The 14,443-nt window shown below is 33.4% G+C and overlaps 3 protein-coding genes across 3 annotated transcripts; 2 read left to right on the forward strand and 1 right to left on the reverse strand.

The window, feature by feature from the left end:
• Positions 1-1,676: 1,676 nt before the first annotated feature.
• Positions 1,677-2,866, reverse strand: HELRODRAFT_162447 (hypothetical protein; the record flags this gene model as incomplete). Its single annotated transcript, XM_009024647.1, has 2 exons — positions 1,677-2,056; positions 2,110-2,866. The coding sequence occupies 2 exons, from the start codon at positions 2,864-2,866 to the stop codon at positions 1,677-1,679; spliced, it is 1,137 nt and encodes a 378-aa protein (XP_009022895.1).
• Positions 2,867-6,444: 3,578 nt separating this feature from the next.
• On the forward strand, positions 6,445-8,748 carry HELRODRAFT_66900 (hypothetical protein; the record flags this gene model as incomplete). Its single annotated transcript, XM_009024241.1, has 8 exons — positions 6,445-6,564; positions 7,032-7,275; positions 7,392-7,505; positions 7,574-7,678; positions 7,789-7,919; positions 8,003-8,201; positions 8,275-8,369; positions 8,530-8,748. The coding sequence occupies 8 exons, from the start codon at positions 6,445-6,447 to the stop codon at positions 8,746-8,748; spliced, it is 1,227 nt and encodes a 408-aa protein (XP_009022489.1).
• A 1,908-nt stretch (positions 8,749-10,656) lies between these two features.
• HELRODRAFT_162449 (hypothetical protein) lies at positions 10,657-14,398 on the forward strand (the record flags this gene model as incomplete). The annotated part of the gene is made up of 7 exons (XM_009024648.1): positions 10,657-10,733; positions 11,460-11,551; positions 12,745-12,938; positions 13,182-13,302; positions 13,925-14,037; positions 14,102-14,158; positions 14,288-14,398. The coding sequence occupies 7 exons, from the start codon at positions 10,657-10,659 to the stop codon at positions 14,396-14,398; spliced, it is 765 nt and encodes a 254-aa protein (XP_009022896.1).
• Positions 14,399-14,443: the final 45 nt, after the last annotated feature.

Raw genomic sequence — 14,443 nt, forward strand, 5'->3', positions numbered from 1 at the left:
TGAATTCGAAAAATAAGTTTATTTTGAATTTTAATAAACTAAACGTTCACCAAAAAACTTTAGTGAGAAAAATCGAAAAAACGAACTACAAACACTATTAACGCCAAACATTCGGTAGAATTTATAGAATATTGTAAAAATTATGGTCTATTACCAAGATATATATATATATATATATATATATATATATATATATTCATTATCCAGAAGAAATTTATAAATGCACATATGCAGCATGAATTCAGAAAATAAGTTTATTTTGAATTTTAATAAACTAAACGTTCTCCATAAAACTAACTTTAGTGAGAAAAATCGAAAAAACGAACTACAAACATATTGTTATAATACTCGCTGTCGTTACCGATTTACGATGCGACGGGCTCGATTGAATAAAATATTCCAAACAGTTATTAAACTTTATTTACAGAAGAAATCAACTATTATTAGTTATTAAACTTTATTTACAGAAGAAATCAACTAATCGTTTATTTCCAGTAAATTCAAACTATCGCAACAATTAACTTTTGAATCGTTCAAAATCGATCGCTATGACAACGTCAACAAACAAATCAAATATCGCTTTAAATAATTCACCGAATCGCTATTCACAAAATCACGAATTTCACTAATCACGAATATCACTAATCACGAATATCACTAATCACGAATATCACTAATCTTCTTGCGACGTGCGCTTATATACTCTTCGCAAGCGTCGTTTCTAGATTCTTCTCGATGGTCCGATTCTAGCATACTCTAGAATGCTCCAGTCACTAGAACATTCTAGAATACGCTAGAATCTAGTGCGTTCGGTAGCACGGTTATAACATTACCCCCTTCTTAGTTCTGTTCGTCCCGAACAGCTTTCGTTCCGGTGTCCGCATGGTACGGAGCCAGTCTATCCAAATGAACCATCTTCATTCTTGTTCTCGGCTTCCGATATTCCTGAATACGGTAGACGACGTCATTCAAGCGGGTGATGACTTGATAAGGTCCTTCCCACCCTCGCTGGAGCTTTGGAGAGCGTCCTTTCTTTCGCTGTGGGTTGTTCAGCCAAACTAACTCGTCGACAGCAAAACCGCCACTGCTTCCTTTCAAGTCGTATCTGGTTTTGGCCGCCTCCGTGTTTTTCATAATTTTAAGGCGTACGTAACGGTGGATATGGTTTAATCGCTGTCGAAGATTATCCACGTATTTTGTAAAATCAGCAATCAACGCCTCGGCTTTTAGACGGTCTTCTTGATACAAATTGAGTTCATCCAGTAGATTTTTGGTAAGTTCTTTGAGTCTACCTTTGTCACTTGGTAGAACCTTTTCCTGTTGCTCCATATCTAATGATTTCACCAAATTTATTGATTGGCAATTACCTATTTCCTCACCTTTTTTAATTTTAATAGTGTGTTTTTCGTCGCTATCCCCCAATATCACTTCTGTATTTTTCCATCTAAGAATGCGTTTTTCTAAGTCAATTTTGAACCCATATTTTGTCAGAAAGTCGACACCTATTATGCATTCGTCGATGATATCCGCGACTAAGAGTGAACCTTCGAATAACAAGTCGCCTAGCTGAACAGTACGGAGAATCTTTCCATAGACTGGTGCTGTTCCTCCGGTAGCTGTTCGAAGGATGTATTTGTTAGAAGTCTTTTTCTTCAGATTGGGTACCAAATCAGATCTTAAAATCGATTTTGTTGCTCGGTGTCGACTGTAATTACACATTTTCGTTGATCAACTTTTCCGGCATCCTTGAGTTTTTGTTTATCTGACAAGAGAAGGGATTGCTTGAGTTCCGAATTATGAAGGGCTTTGATAAACGTATCCAGGGCAGTTTCGTCTCTATGCTCGGGGTCTGATGTCGGATACGACAGCAATGTCAACCGTTCGATATCTTGTGCCAGCTGCTGAATGGATTCACCAGATCGTTGCGTTCTGTTTCTAAGCTGAGACCGATAAATCTGTTTCATGTGTTCTTCACCATAACGTAAATCCAACGCGCTAACCAGAATTTCATAGTTGAAGTGGTTGTCCGCCGGAATCGTCTGAAGAACCTCTGCTGCTGAACCTCGCAGGGCCAGTATCAGTGCTGTTGCTCGTTCTTTCAACAGTTACTAGTTGCCGCTGCTTCAAACTGGGTTTTATAAACGTTCCAGGACATCTCTCCGTCAAATGCTGGTACCTTCAAAGTTCTTCTGGATGCGTGATCTAACGGCATGGCCATTTTTTTTTTGGATTGCTCCAATTCTCGCTTCAATTTGTCTATCTTGTGATCTACCTCAACGGTCTGACGATCAAGTTTCTGTTCGATCATTTCTATTCTTGTTGACTGTTCTTCAATCTGTTCTGCCACTTCCAATTTTACGTGTTTTAGCTGGTCCTTGATCTGTTTTAACTCCTCTGTCTGTCGTTCGGACTGTTCCTTGATCTGTTGTTTTAACTCTTCTGTCTGTCGTTCGGACTGTCGTTCGGACTGTTCTTTGATCTGTTTCAACTCCTCTGTCTGTCGTTCGGACTGTCGTTCGGACTGTTCTTTGATCTGTTTTAAATCCTCTGTCTGTCGTTCGGACTGTTCCTTGATCTGTTGTTTTAACTCTTCTGTCTGTCGTTCGGACTGTTCTTTGATCTGTTTTATTTCAGTTGACATACTAAGCAAAAGTTCCATCATTTTAGCGGTTGTAAACATGCCTGTGCTAATTTCATTGTCTTCGTCAGTACCATCAAACTTGAATTCGTCTGGGTTCTTACCTTCGCCAATGAGAGCTTCTCTCAGACGTGCTACTAGTACTTCTTTGTTGCCACTTGTGACAAGGCTTCGTTTCTGTAGTTCTTCTCGTAGTTGAACTACGTTCAACCCACACAGTTTTGACATCGTGTTCTTTTTCTACGAGTAGTAATTCGCTGGTGGAAGATCCCACTTCTGACACCAATGTTATAATACTCGCTGTCGTAACCGATTTACGATGCGACGGGTTCAAATCCTCGATTGAATAAAATATTCCAAACAGTTATTAAACTTTATTTACAGAAGAAATCAACTATTATTAGTTATTAAACTTTATTTACAGAAGAAATCAACTAATCGTTTATTTCCAGTAAATTCAAACTATCGCAACAATTAACTTTTGAATCGTTCAAAATCGATCGCTATGACAACGTCAACAAACAAATCAAATATCGCTTTAAATAATTCACCGAATCGCTATTCATAAAATCACGAATTTCACTAATCACGAATATCACTAATCACGAATATCACGAATCACGAATATCACTAATCACGAATATCACTAATCACGAATATCACTAATCACGAATATCACTAATCTTCTTGCGACGTGCGCTTATATACTCTTCGCAAGCGTCGTTTCTAGATTCTTCTCGATGGTCCGATTCTAGCATACTCTAGAATGCTCCAGTCACAAGAACGTTCGGTAGCACGGTTATAACAATATTAACGCCAAACATTCGGTAGAATTTATAGAATAATGCAAAATTATGGTCTTTTACCAACATATATATATATATATATATATATATATATATATATATAAAGGAATAATAAATAATAATAATAATATATATATAAAAGGAATAATACATAGAATATATATATAGATACAGAATATTATAAGTACAGAATGAAATCATATCTATATTGATGTTGCATTTGCATCAATTAACAATTTTTCACTAAACTTTATTCACTATTGTCCGTTCAAAAATTGTTTATTCAAACAAACGACTGAATCTGGAGCATGGATATATCCATGGTCCGGAAGATACAAAATATGTTAAGCAAATATTGAATTTGCCGTGCCCTTTTCTATACTGGCGTTGGAGTAGAAAAAAGATCTCTGCCTATCAGAGGCCTGTGTGATTAGTTGATTTACGTGTATTTACATATACTGTGTGTTAATTCTTGATACCTCTGAGGAATGCTGAAGAGAAAATCGTTAAAAAATTATTCATTTTCTTTAAATCAATGTTACTGTTGTTAACTCGCAGTGAAATCCAGAAGAAAAAAGAAACAAACAAAGGAACGATATTTTTGTGTGATTACATTCAATGAGAAAAAAGTAAATTAAATAATTTCAATGAAGATCCATTTATTCAAAGATTTACACACTATTTTATCAACTTAAGTTCGAGAACAAAAATAAAAATTATTTATCGAAAATTCTTAAATTTATCTAATTTTTCAATTTATTCTGTAACAATTGGTAACTACTGCTGAACTTTTAATGAATCCTCGAATGAATGTGCAATATTCAATCGTTTTTGATTAGCACTCGACACATAGGCAAACAAAATGGTTACTGAGTTACAATGAACGTTGTGTAATAAAAATTTGTGTAATTATTGAAATAATCGTCTGGCAAGGGTTTTTTAAATGTGCAGCTGAATTATCTTGGTTTGCGAGCTAGCACTGACGGCAAAAGTGCATTGTCATTATTGCGTATTAACCTGGTTCGAAAGCTATCTGTCGCCAACTGTTATACTTCTTGTGCATGCGAAAGGGGTGCTTGTGCGTGCATACGAGTGTGTGTACGCCTGCACACCACGTGATCTGGATGGACGTGTGTAACGATTGCGGTGGACATATTTTATTTTATCTAATAAGTTAGAGAAGAATGATTTGCAAAATTATAGAAATTGAATCATTGAAACATTTCAGCCAATGCATTATAAATTAATTCAAATTAATTCATGTTTAAAAGTTGCGGAGAAATTCTGTACAACTGCTGATTACACGGCGTAGATATGAGTAGATGATATGATAACGGTGAGTGAAATCTATTCATTGAAAAAGAAATATCATTCATTATAAAATAATATTGACTAAATAATATTTCCTATTGTCACGCCAAAAATATATAGCAACAAACAAATTGAATAGCTATTCAAGCTCATGAAAAAAAATTTTTTTTACGCACTTAAAAATTTTCTATAAAAACTTTGAAAAAAACAAATAGTTATTTTCAAACCTTATTTTTGAATGTTTCAACCAATTAGCTGACAATCCTTGAAATTTCAACATTGTAAATTATTTTCATTTCATTCCAGCCTCACGTAGTTGCTTATAGTTCGTTAACAAATTTGGTCGGAAAGCTGGCTGAAGTAAACGTTGATACAATATTTGAAATGCCTGTGAGTCAAAGTTAAAAAATTATTTAACTTTTTTTGTAACATTCTGAAATTAATAAAACTTTAAAACGTTTAATTTAAACATTCAAACAGCTGGCAAATTCTAGTCCGACTACTTTGCAGAGAGATTCCGAGTTGGAAGATTTGAAAAGTAAGGAGAAGTGTGAAGTGCCGCTGGACAACAATTTTGATGTTTTCAAGAAAATGAACAACAACTTGGACCAGTCATTGGATTTGTCGAATGTTACTGATTTGCCAACTTCTGCCGAGCATTCTAATAGTTTGAAAACATTTTTTCATTCTTCTATTGAAAATTGTAAAATTTATTTAAACAAAATTATAAATTAATTCAAATAGTTGAGCTTAGAAAAAACATTGAAGCATGACCCTAACTAAACTGCACGGTGACAGCATTTTGCAGCTACTTTTTTTTATCGAATTATGCCACTTCATCGTAAAAATAATCGAAACAAAATCTTAAAAGTCGAAATATAGAATATTACGTGGATTTCACCTGGTGTCTATTTAAATTGCAGTTATTTGCGACAATAAACGACCATATGAAACTTAGAAGAAAAAATTCTTCAATTATTATAAACCAAAATTTTGTTAGAAAGATTGTTTTAATAGAAAATAACTTTTATTTTATTTCACTGCAAACTTGAAACAAAATGAAATTAAATACTTGAAATAAGCTGAAGGGATGAATCATTCATTGTCATCTCAGCAAGTCGATCTATCTTTGCTGGCGCATTTGAATCCTGAACTCTACCAAAGTTGCATCAACGTTGGACTTGTCGGTAGGTATCGTTCAAGTTTCATGTTTTATAACATTTTTCAATATAATAGAGAACATGTAACTGAAATTTTGGTTATTAGAATAAGTAGTTAATATGATTCTAATAATTTTTATGTGTTACAAAGGACCATCGGGTACCGTCAACACAGCTTTGGACGTCAGCCAACAAGCTTTCCAATCAAAAATTCTTGATTCCTTCATTCCTGGAGCCATTTCAAATCGGACGTTAGAGTATCTGACGGAATCAACAATCAGACCTTCAAGAGCAATCAAGGGCAGTCAGAGACAACTGCCTTCTTTCAGTAGAACTATGAGGTTTTGTTGTAGTAATTATTTTTTGCTATGGTTTATTTTTTAATTAGAAATATTATCCAATCAAATTATAAAATTTTATTGGAATGCTTTATAATTTGCTTATACTAAAAAGTGGCAGATTTGATCACAACCCGTACGGAGTTGGGACGATCGGTGATAGAAGTTACGGATGCAATTCGACATCTCCCATGTCCAACAACAGTCATACGGCCATCTTGGATCTATTCAATGCGACCAGAAGCATGTCTCCTCCTGACTCAGACACCAGTGGTGTGAGTACTGGTTCAGAAATCTCAGAGGCGGCCCTTGTTGATTTAATGGTATCCGTCGCTCGTCAACCCAAAAATATGACCTCCATTCATAAATTTTGTTTATGCCCGCTCATATCTACTTTTCAATTTGACAGCGAATTCAAAATAGTCATTCTAAATTTTGATTAAATATAACTGAAAATTAGTAATAAAGTAATCGTTTATAATAAACATTAGCGCGTTTGAGCTGAGGCCTAGACAGAGGTCGCGTGTTATATATATATATATATATATATATATATATATATACATGTAAATATAAAATATCATATATTTATATTTATTTGTTTATTCATTTATTTATATTTATTCTACAAACAGATTTAAATTGTTATTCACTGTTAAAAATTACACATTTAAACAAAATGACTTGATTTTTAATCCAGCAGAACCTGTTGCACATGAACCAGCAAAACCCTTATTGCCAGTATCCTGCTGTGAACAATCACACTTTCAATCATCAGCCTGGCAACGGCAACATGTCACCTACCATCGACCTCTTGAAGGCTCTTGGACTTCAATCGGACATTCCTATGCAGAGACAAGTGGGACATGGAATGCAACAGCAACCCTTGTATAACGACTTCAGCATGAGTGCCGATCTCTTTGCCAGCAGGCCTTGGACTTCCTTGAACACTCTTTTCTCTACAAGTGCCACCGATCCTTATTCAATTGAAAGGGCAGCTAAGTTGTACAGGAATGCAGCAAGTATGAGATCATCTATGTTCACTTTAAATGATTCAAAACATTTAATTTAGTAAATAGCATATAGATGGTCAAATAATCATTTAAAATTAACATTCTAGAAAATTAATATTATTCAGCAATCTCCGAACCAACTTGCACATGGAGTGGCCAACTGCCCATGAAAATTTACCGCAATCCTGTTTACTCTTTCAAAGTTTTTCTTGGAGGTGTTCCTTGGGATATTACTGAAGGTTGAGTATTAACATGTACTCTGATTAATAATTTCTTTTCAAACAATCGGCGTAACGTTTCATTATAGCTGGCCTGCAAAGCTGCTTCAGATCATTTGGAGCCCTGAAAATTGAATGGCCGGGGAAAGATGGCAAACATCCGAGATATCCAATCAAAGGAAAGGAGCTTCCAGGTTTGTGCATGCAACGTGAAACACTCATCACATGATGTTGAACATAATGATTGTTTCATTCAAAGACTACCACTAATTTATACAAATTATTTCATCGCCATCACGTTCAGTTGGCTACGTGTACATTCTTTTTGAATCGGAGAGATCGGTCCGTTCCTTACTGCAAGCTTGCACTCATGATTTCTCTAATGGAGGAGAATATTACTTTAAAATTTCCAGCAAACGAATGAGATCAAAAGAGGTTATATTGCTATATTGAACCACCAATGCGAGGTTTGATGTGCCATGTGACAAGACATTTCATTGCACAACCATTTGCAACAGGTTCAAGTGATTCCATGGATCATCAGTGACAGTAATTATGTGAAGAGTCCATCACAACGGTTGGAACCTCAAAAAACAGTCTTTGTGGGAGCTCTGCATGGAATGCTGAACGCCGAAGGACTTGCCCATATTCTGAATGATTTGTTTGGGAACGTTGTCTATGCGGGCATTGATACGGACAAGCACAAATATCCAATCGGTAACAACATTATTATTTATAAAAATACAAAAACTATTAAAGACTAAATAAACCTTGTATGATCTAAATAAAGGTTCAGGAAGAGTAACTTTCAGTTCTCACAAATCTTACGTGAAAGCCGTCACCGCTGCTTTTGTGGAAATAAAAACTGCCAAATTCACTAAGAAGGTCGGTCGGTCATTTAAAATACACATTTCATATTTTTTATCCCCGATAATTTTTACTTTAATGTGAAGACAAACGTCAAATTCTTTGTTTAATAACACGCTGTTAATAATCTACTATTTGAGGAACTTTGTATTTTTTCCTCCACGAACCTCGCCGACAGATCCAGATTGATCCCTATTTGGAAGAGTCCCAATGCAACGTGTGTCAGAAGGAGCATGGTGTGTATTTCTGCAGAGACTTCAACTGTTTCCTCTATTATTGCAGAAGCTGCTGGCAAACGTACCACTCATCTGATAACACCCGCTACCACAAACCTCTCATGAGAAACAACAAGTCGTCTGCCAAGTGCTGCCCAGTGGTTGAGTTGCCGCCCGTCTGAAATTAAACATCGGTCGGTGCAGACGCTACTGCGTTGTCGTTTTTTTCTTCAGGTTTTGCTTTTTCTGTTTTTTTCTTTCGTTTTATGTTAATTTATTTATTTATAAAAACAAAAAAAAACACAAAAAATAAGTTTTTAAATTTATTGTTTTATTTTTACCGGTGCACATTCCTTTGTAATGCATTGTTGGCACTTTTTTATTATATTGAAAATTTATGGGGAAATTATACGGTCAATATTATTATCATAATTTAAATGACAATATGAAAGCAAGGAAGTTACAAAACCATTTTGTTATTTTAATTAATAAACCCCAACAAAACTTTAATAAATCATAATGGTGTTACGTAACAAAAGTTTGGGAACAATATTCTTTTCGATTAAATTATTCCATCTTGTTGTCAAATTTATTAAATTGTTTTGAAAATATTACCAATTAAGCTTAAAAATGATGAAACAATCATTTTAAAATGCATGAATTTTAAAATATTTTAATATGAAATTTTAAAATTTTTTTAGCCAATTCACCCATTTTATTATATTTCATTTTTTAAAAAATTGGTTAATTTAATATTCGTCAAATTTAAATAAAAATTTTAATGAACATTTTTACATAAAATAGTTGGCATAATATTTTAACAATTGTTTTAGCAAATTTAATTGCACGTTATTTAAAGTTATTTAATAAAACCATATTTATTTAATTATTTAATGTCTGATGCGTAGTTAAGTTGTTATTTTCTCATTAAAACTTTTCTCATTAATATGTTGTATTTAAAAGAAATTCGGCGTTCGTATAATGAGTGGTTTTGCTAGCTGGCGAGGCATCGTTTGTTGCATATGAACATTTTGTTTTCTATCAATTTTTAATTTATTTTTAAAAGAAAAACAAAATGTTTTATTATTTATAGTAGCACACGAACACTCATTATGACCTTATTATGTTCTATTTATTTAAATTCAATTCATCGTCGTTCTTTTCATGACAATGTTCTTGTTTTTGTTCGTCTTTTTAATTTATGTTGGTGAATAAAAGTTTTCCGTTTTCAAATAGATTTTTAAATTACGAAAATCATAAAACCAAGTCTAAATTAAGATACCGCGCGTTGGTATGAGCGAGCATGGGTCCGGTCAAATAAATGAAAAGTGATGACCATAGCCAAGCCATGGTGTAATGATGAACTGAGGTGAGGTTACAAGAACATTTCAGAGCCTGGTCTAGTAAGAAAGAACGATTCAAGATTTATTTGTGTCTTCTGCATATCTACTTTTATGCAAATAAAACCATACAATACTGAAATTACGTTTAACGAATTGTTGAGTGATAATTGGATAATTATATAAACATGCATTTTGTTGGAAAAGATTATATCCAAATTATTTAATAATTAAACAAACATGTTACTCATTAAACGAATTCATAAATTACTCACACAAATTATATATATCTGTGTGTGTGTGTGTGTGTGTGTGTGTGTGTGTGTGTGTGTGTGTGTGTAATATTTAAATATTTATATTTAAGTAACCCTGCAACCCAGCGCTAAGTCTCTCTAATGATTTATTTCAATGTTTAAAATCAAATAACAAACACACATTAAACTGAAACAAAATTTATGTTGCATTGTATTTCGGGTAAATATGTACATTCTGTTTTGTTGAAGACTGCTGTTCGTGATATTTCATATTGGTTTATTAATGGTGTGCATGAAGAAATGGGTTTCAATCAAATCAACTCGATAGTTTTAATTTATTTTGTTTAAGTACCTATATATGTTAACAGTGGCGGATCTAAGGGTTGGGCCGGGGGGAGGACTGGCATCCATTATTGTAAGCGTTATTTGCGTTGAAAGATGGTAAAAATGGTTGTATAAACGTGAAAAGTTGTATTTTTAAGGGAATATTTTCATTATGAGCCCACCGGCAGAAAAGTTGGCCCACCATGAGCACGGACAAATTTTGGAAACAAACAAATTTGCGATTTTAACGTTGGTAAAATAAATAATGACGACAAGAATTTGGTTCAAAATATTTAGAAATGTAATAAATAAAAACTACCCAAATTTCATGAATTGTTGCATTAATTATGGTCTTTTACCACCATATATATATATATATATATATATATGTATATATATATATATATATATATATATATATATATTGGTAATAGACCATAATTTTTACAATATTCTATAAATTCTACCTAATGTTTGGCGTTAATATGTTTGTAGTTTGTTTTTTCAGTTTTAGTGAGAAAAATTAAAAAAAACGAACTGCAAACATATTAACGCCAAACTTTCGGTAGTGTGCTGCCTGCTTCTTAAAATAAGTTAAATTACCATTATAGGTTGTCTGCACAAATATTCTGTAACTAACATGCTTTAGCTCGATATTTTCTCTTACCATCATGTGAGTATTATTCTTCACATTAATATACGAGAAACTTATATTTTGTGCATACCTAGCAAGTAGATCAAGTTATGCAAGAGTTTCAAATTTTATTTTTTTCTGAACTTTAATTTCATTCAATAGAAGTATTTCAGAAATCAGACCTGTTTGTCTGCCGAAGAATTTGAACACATAATATTTCACACAACGTCCTCAAGAGCATTTCAGTGACAAAAAAAGCTACGAAGGACTAAATTTGTGCTACGTTTGAAAATATTTTCAGCCAATTAAAATTACTGTTCAATCAACATACAACTTGTTAGGTATCCCATAAAGACAGTTAGACAGTTTTTGATGGTCGAATATCTCAGGAGAGCTACAGTCGGACCGAAAGAATTTGGATCGGCTAAATTAAGTATTAACAACATTTTTTTTTTATTTTTATTGTTTTTTAGTTTTAGTTATAGCTTCTAGTTAAAAACCTAATCAATAAATCTGTGAAATCACAGATTGAATGATTGTTTGATTGATTGATTGGTTGATTGATCGATCGACCGATCGATCGATTGATTGACTGATTGATTGATTGATTGATTGATTGATTGATTGATTGATTGATTGATTGATTGACTGATTGATTGATTGACAATATCGGTTCAAAACTGATAATTGTAAATCATTTATAAAAGATTACTTTTTTTGCTCTGATCGTATTTTTGCAATTTTTAAAAATTAACTAAAATATTATCTGTTGAACAGACTGTCTTCCATCTTTCCACTCATCACATGTTGGAGGTGTGTTTTGTTTGTACAGCCTGTTTTCAAATATGCTATCTCATTTCTAAACAAATGTTATAAAACCTGTGTTTAATGAGATCACACGACGACAAATTCCGAAGTTCGAACAATGAACCCAGTTGTAATTTACTTAGTTTTTACGTTTCATTAAAAGACGAGTTGACACAAACGTTTGCCATTTGGTGGATGAAACTTATTCATTTTGAAAGGATGAATTTCGTCTACAAATAATGCAATTAAAATTTTGACCAAAAACTTCGAAAATTTTATTTATTGGCGGTCGAAACACTTTAGAGTAAGTTTCCAAAAATGATATAATGCCATGTGGCTGTCTCAGTTTAAAGATATTCTTACGATATTAAGTTGCTATTTGCAATAAAATATCACATTTGATTAAATTAAAAATAAACTTTGTCGTTAAAATAGATGAAATTTACATTTGCTGACAGCCGCAGATGCACGTACATAAATAACATGTAATATTGAGCCTATAAAGTGTGAAAAATCATAAGTAAATACAAAAAATGTCTGTTTAAGGTGGAAAACGTTTATTGAATGATGATGACAATTTAAAACGTCGTTAACTGTTTTGTTGAATAACGATGTAAGTTGGAGTTAAATGTGGTTAACATCAATTTATCGGATAATAAAGCCGAAAGAAAGGATCGACATGAATATGGGTACGTTATTTGAAACCGGAGTAAACGAACTATCCTGGGATAATATTGTTAGTCAACACATTTTAAAAAAGATATTTCTCACTTTTCAATAACCACAAAAATTTAGCATACACTTCACTCACACTCCAAGAAGTTAGCAAAGAATTTTTAGTGTTGTGCTATTTGCGGTTTGTTAATTCGAAGGAGAAGAACAGAATGGGTGAAAAATATGAGTGGCCACGTTTATCGGAGGTGGTTCTCTACAGACGTAAGGTCAGGATGCTGGTTCATGAAGTTATTGAACGCACTCCTTTGCAACTTCCAATCAGCTGGGATAGTGTTTGGGTGAGTCTGTATTTGTTAATATATCAAATATTCTTCGATATTCAAATGCTTACAATATCTACAAAAACCAGTATAAGATGATTAGTTTTTTTTATTGCCAATCAAAAAAAAACACACACACATACACACAAGGTCCACGGATCGATCGTAGTAGTTTATTCTCGTCAGCACATTAGTTAAGTAAAATATTGCAACTGAATTATGTACTTAAACTTTACAAAAAATGCATGTGATATTTAAAAGTGGGCAGTAATAATGGGCATTGAACACGAGAGAATCCATATAGAAACCTCGTCCGTCCTCATCAGACAACTGCCTGTTAGTCTGGTCAAGAGACCTGACGGTTGGTCCTATGCACCAACAGGTTTCATTGGATTGTACGGTCTTTTGTACTATTGCTATTTATGTTAAAAAAATAAAAAAGAATTTGAAGATTCGTTGAAATGTTCATTTGTTAATGTTGGTTCAACGAAAGTTGTCCTAGAAAAAGAGAAAGAGAGCAAGAAATATGGTTGGGACAACGAGTTTGGTAGCAAAGAAGTAAAGTAAGTTTAATAATGTTCTAACGAAATTAGTTTGTTAATGAATTGTCAAAATACAGTGTACCGCAGTTTCGAGTATCAAATTAATTAACAACCAACGAAGAGTTTTTCAAGTTTGTGAAAGATGGCGGATACGAAAATTAAATATATTGGTCGAAGGAGGGGTGCAAGTGGCTGGCACACAGAGAAGCGAAACATCCAACTTTTTGGATCTGTCATAAAAGTCTTTCAAATTGTTAAATTTTTCAATTTTTTAATACAAATAATCTGAAAAATTATTAACATTGTAAGAATGTAAAACTGGATGTGGCGACAATCTTTCCGAGTACACACATTATAATGGAAAACAAGAGCAAAAGAACGTTGGCGACGAAGGAATCAAAAATTATCAATTTCGATGCATATTTGATGTTGTTGACATGCCAAAAAATTGACCCGTTGAAGTAAACTACCACGAAGCAAAAGCATATTGCAAGTGGAAGTCCGTTAAAGAGCTGGATGGAAGCAGTTTCTACAGATTGTTATCTGAGGCGGAATATAAAATTCTGAGAGGAGATGTTAGTTTGCATTCGTATCAATGATTTGATTCCAAGTGACACATTTAGTAAATTACAATGACAGGACGATTTAAAAAGTGGTCAAGCGGCTAACATAAATTTAATCTTTGGCTCTTCAACTGTAAGTCCCTAAAATGTATACATTTTAATGTTAAAAAAGGGTAAAATTAATAAGTAAACTCCCAAGCCTGTCAATTTCTATCCGGCTAATAAATTTGGGATTCATGACAGTTTCGGAAATGTTTGGCAGTGGTTGGAGGATGATTACAACGCTCTGCCTGGATTTGAGACTCATTACTTATACCACGATTACTCATATTCTTATTTTGAAGGGCAGTATACTTTAGTAGCCGTAAGTTGACGCGAGTTCATCTTGTTTTTTTTTATGAAAGTTATCACTGGTTTG

The sequence above is a fragment of the Helobdella robusta genome (genome assembly GCF_000326865.2).
Source record: "Helobdella robusta unplaced genomic scaffold HELROscaffold_4, whole genome shotgun sequence".
Taxonomy (NCBI): domain Eukaryota; kingdom Metazoa; phylum Annelida; class Clitellata; order Rhynchobdellida; family Glossiphoniidae; genus Helobdella; species Helobdella robusta.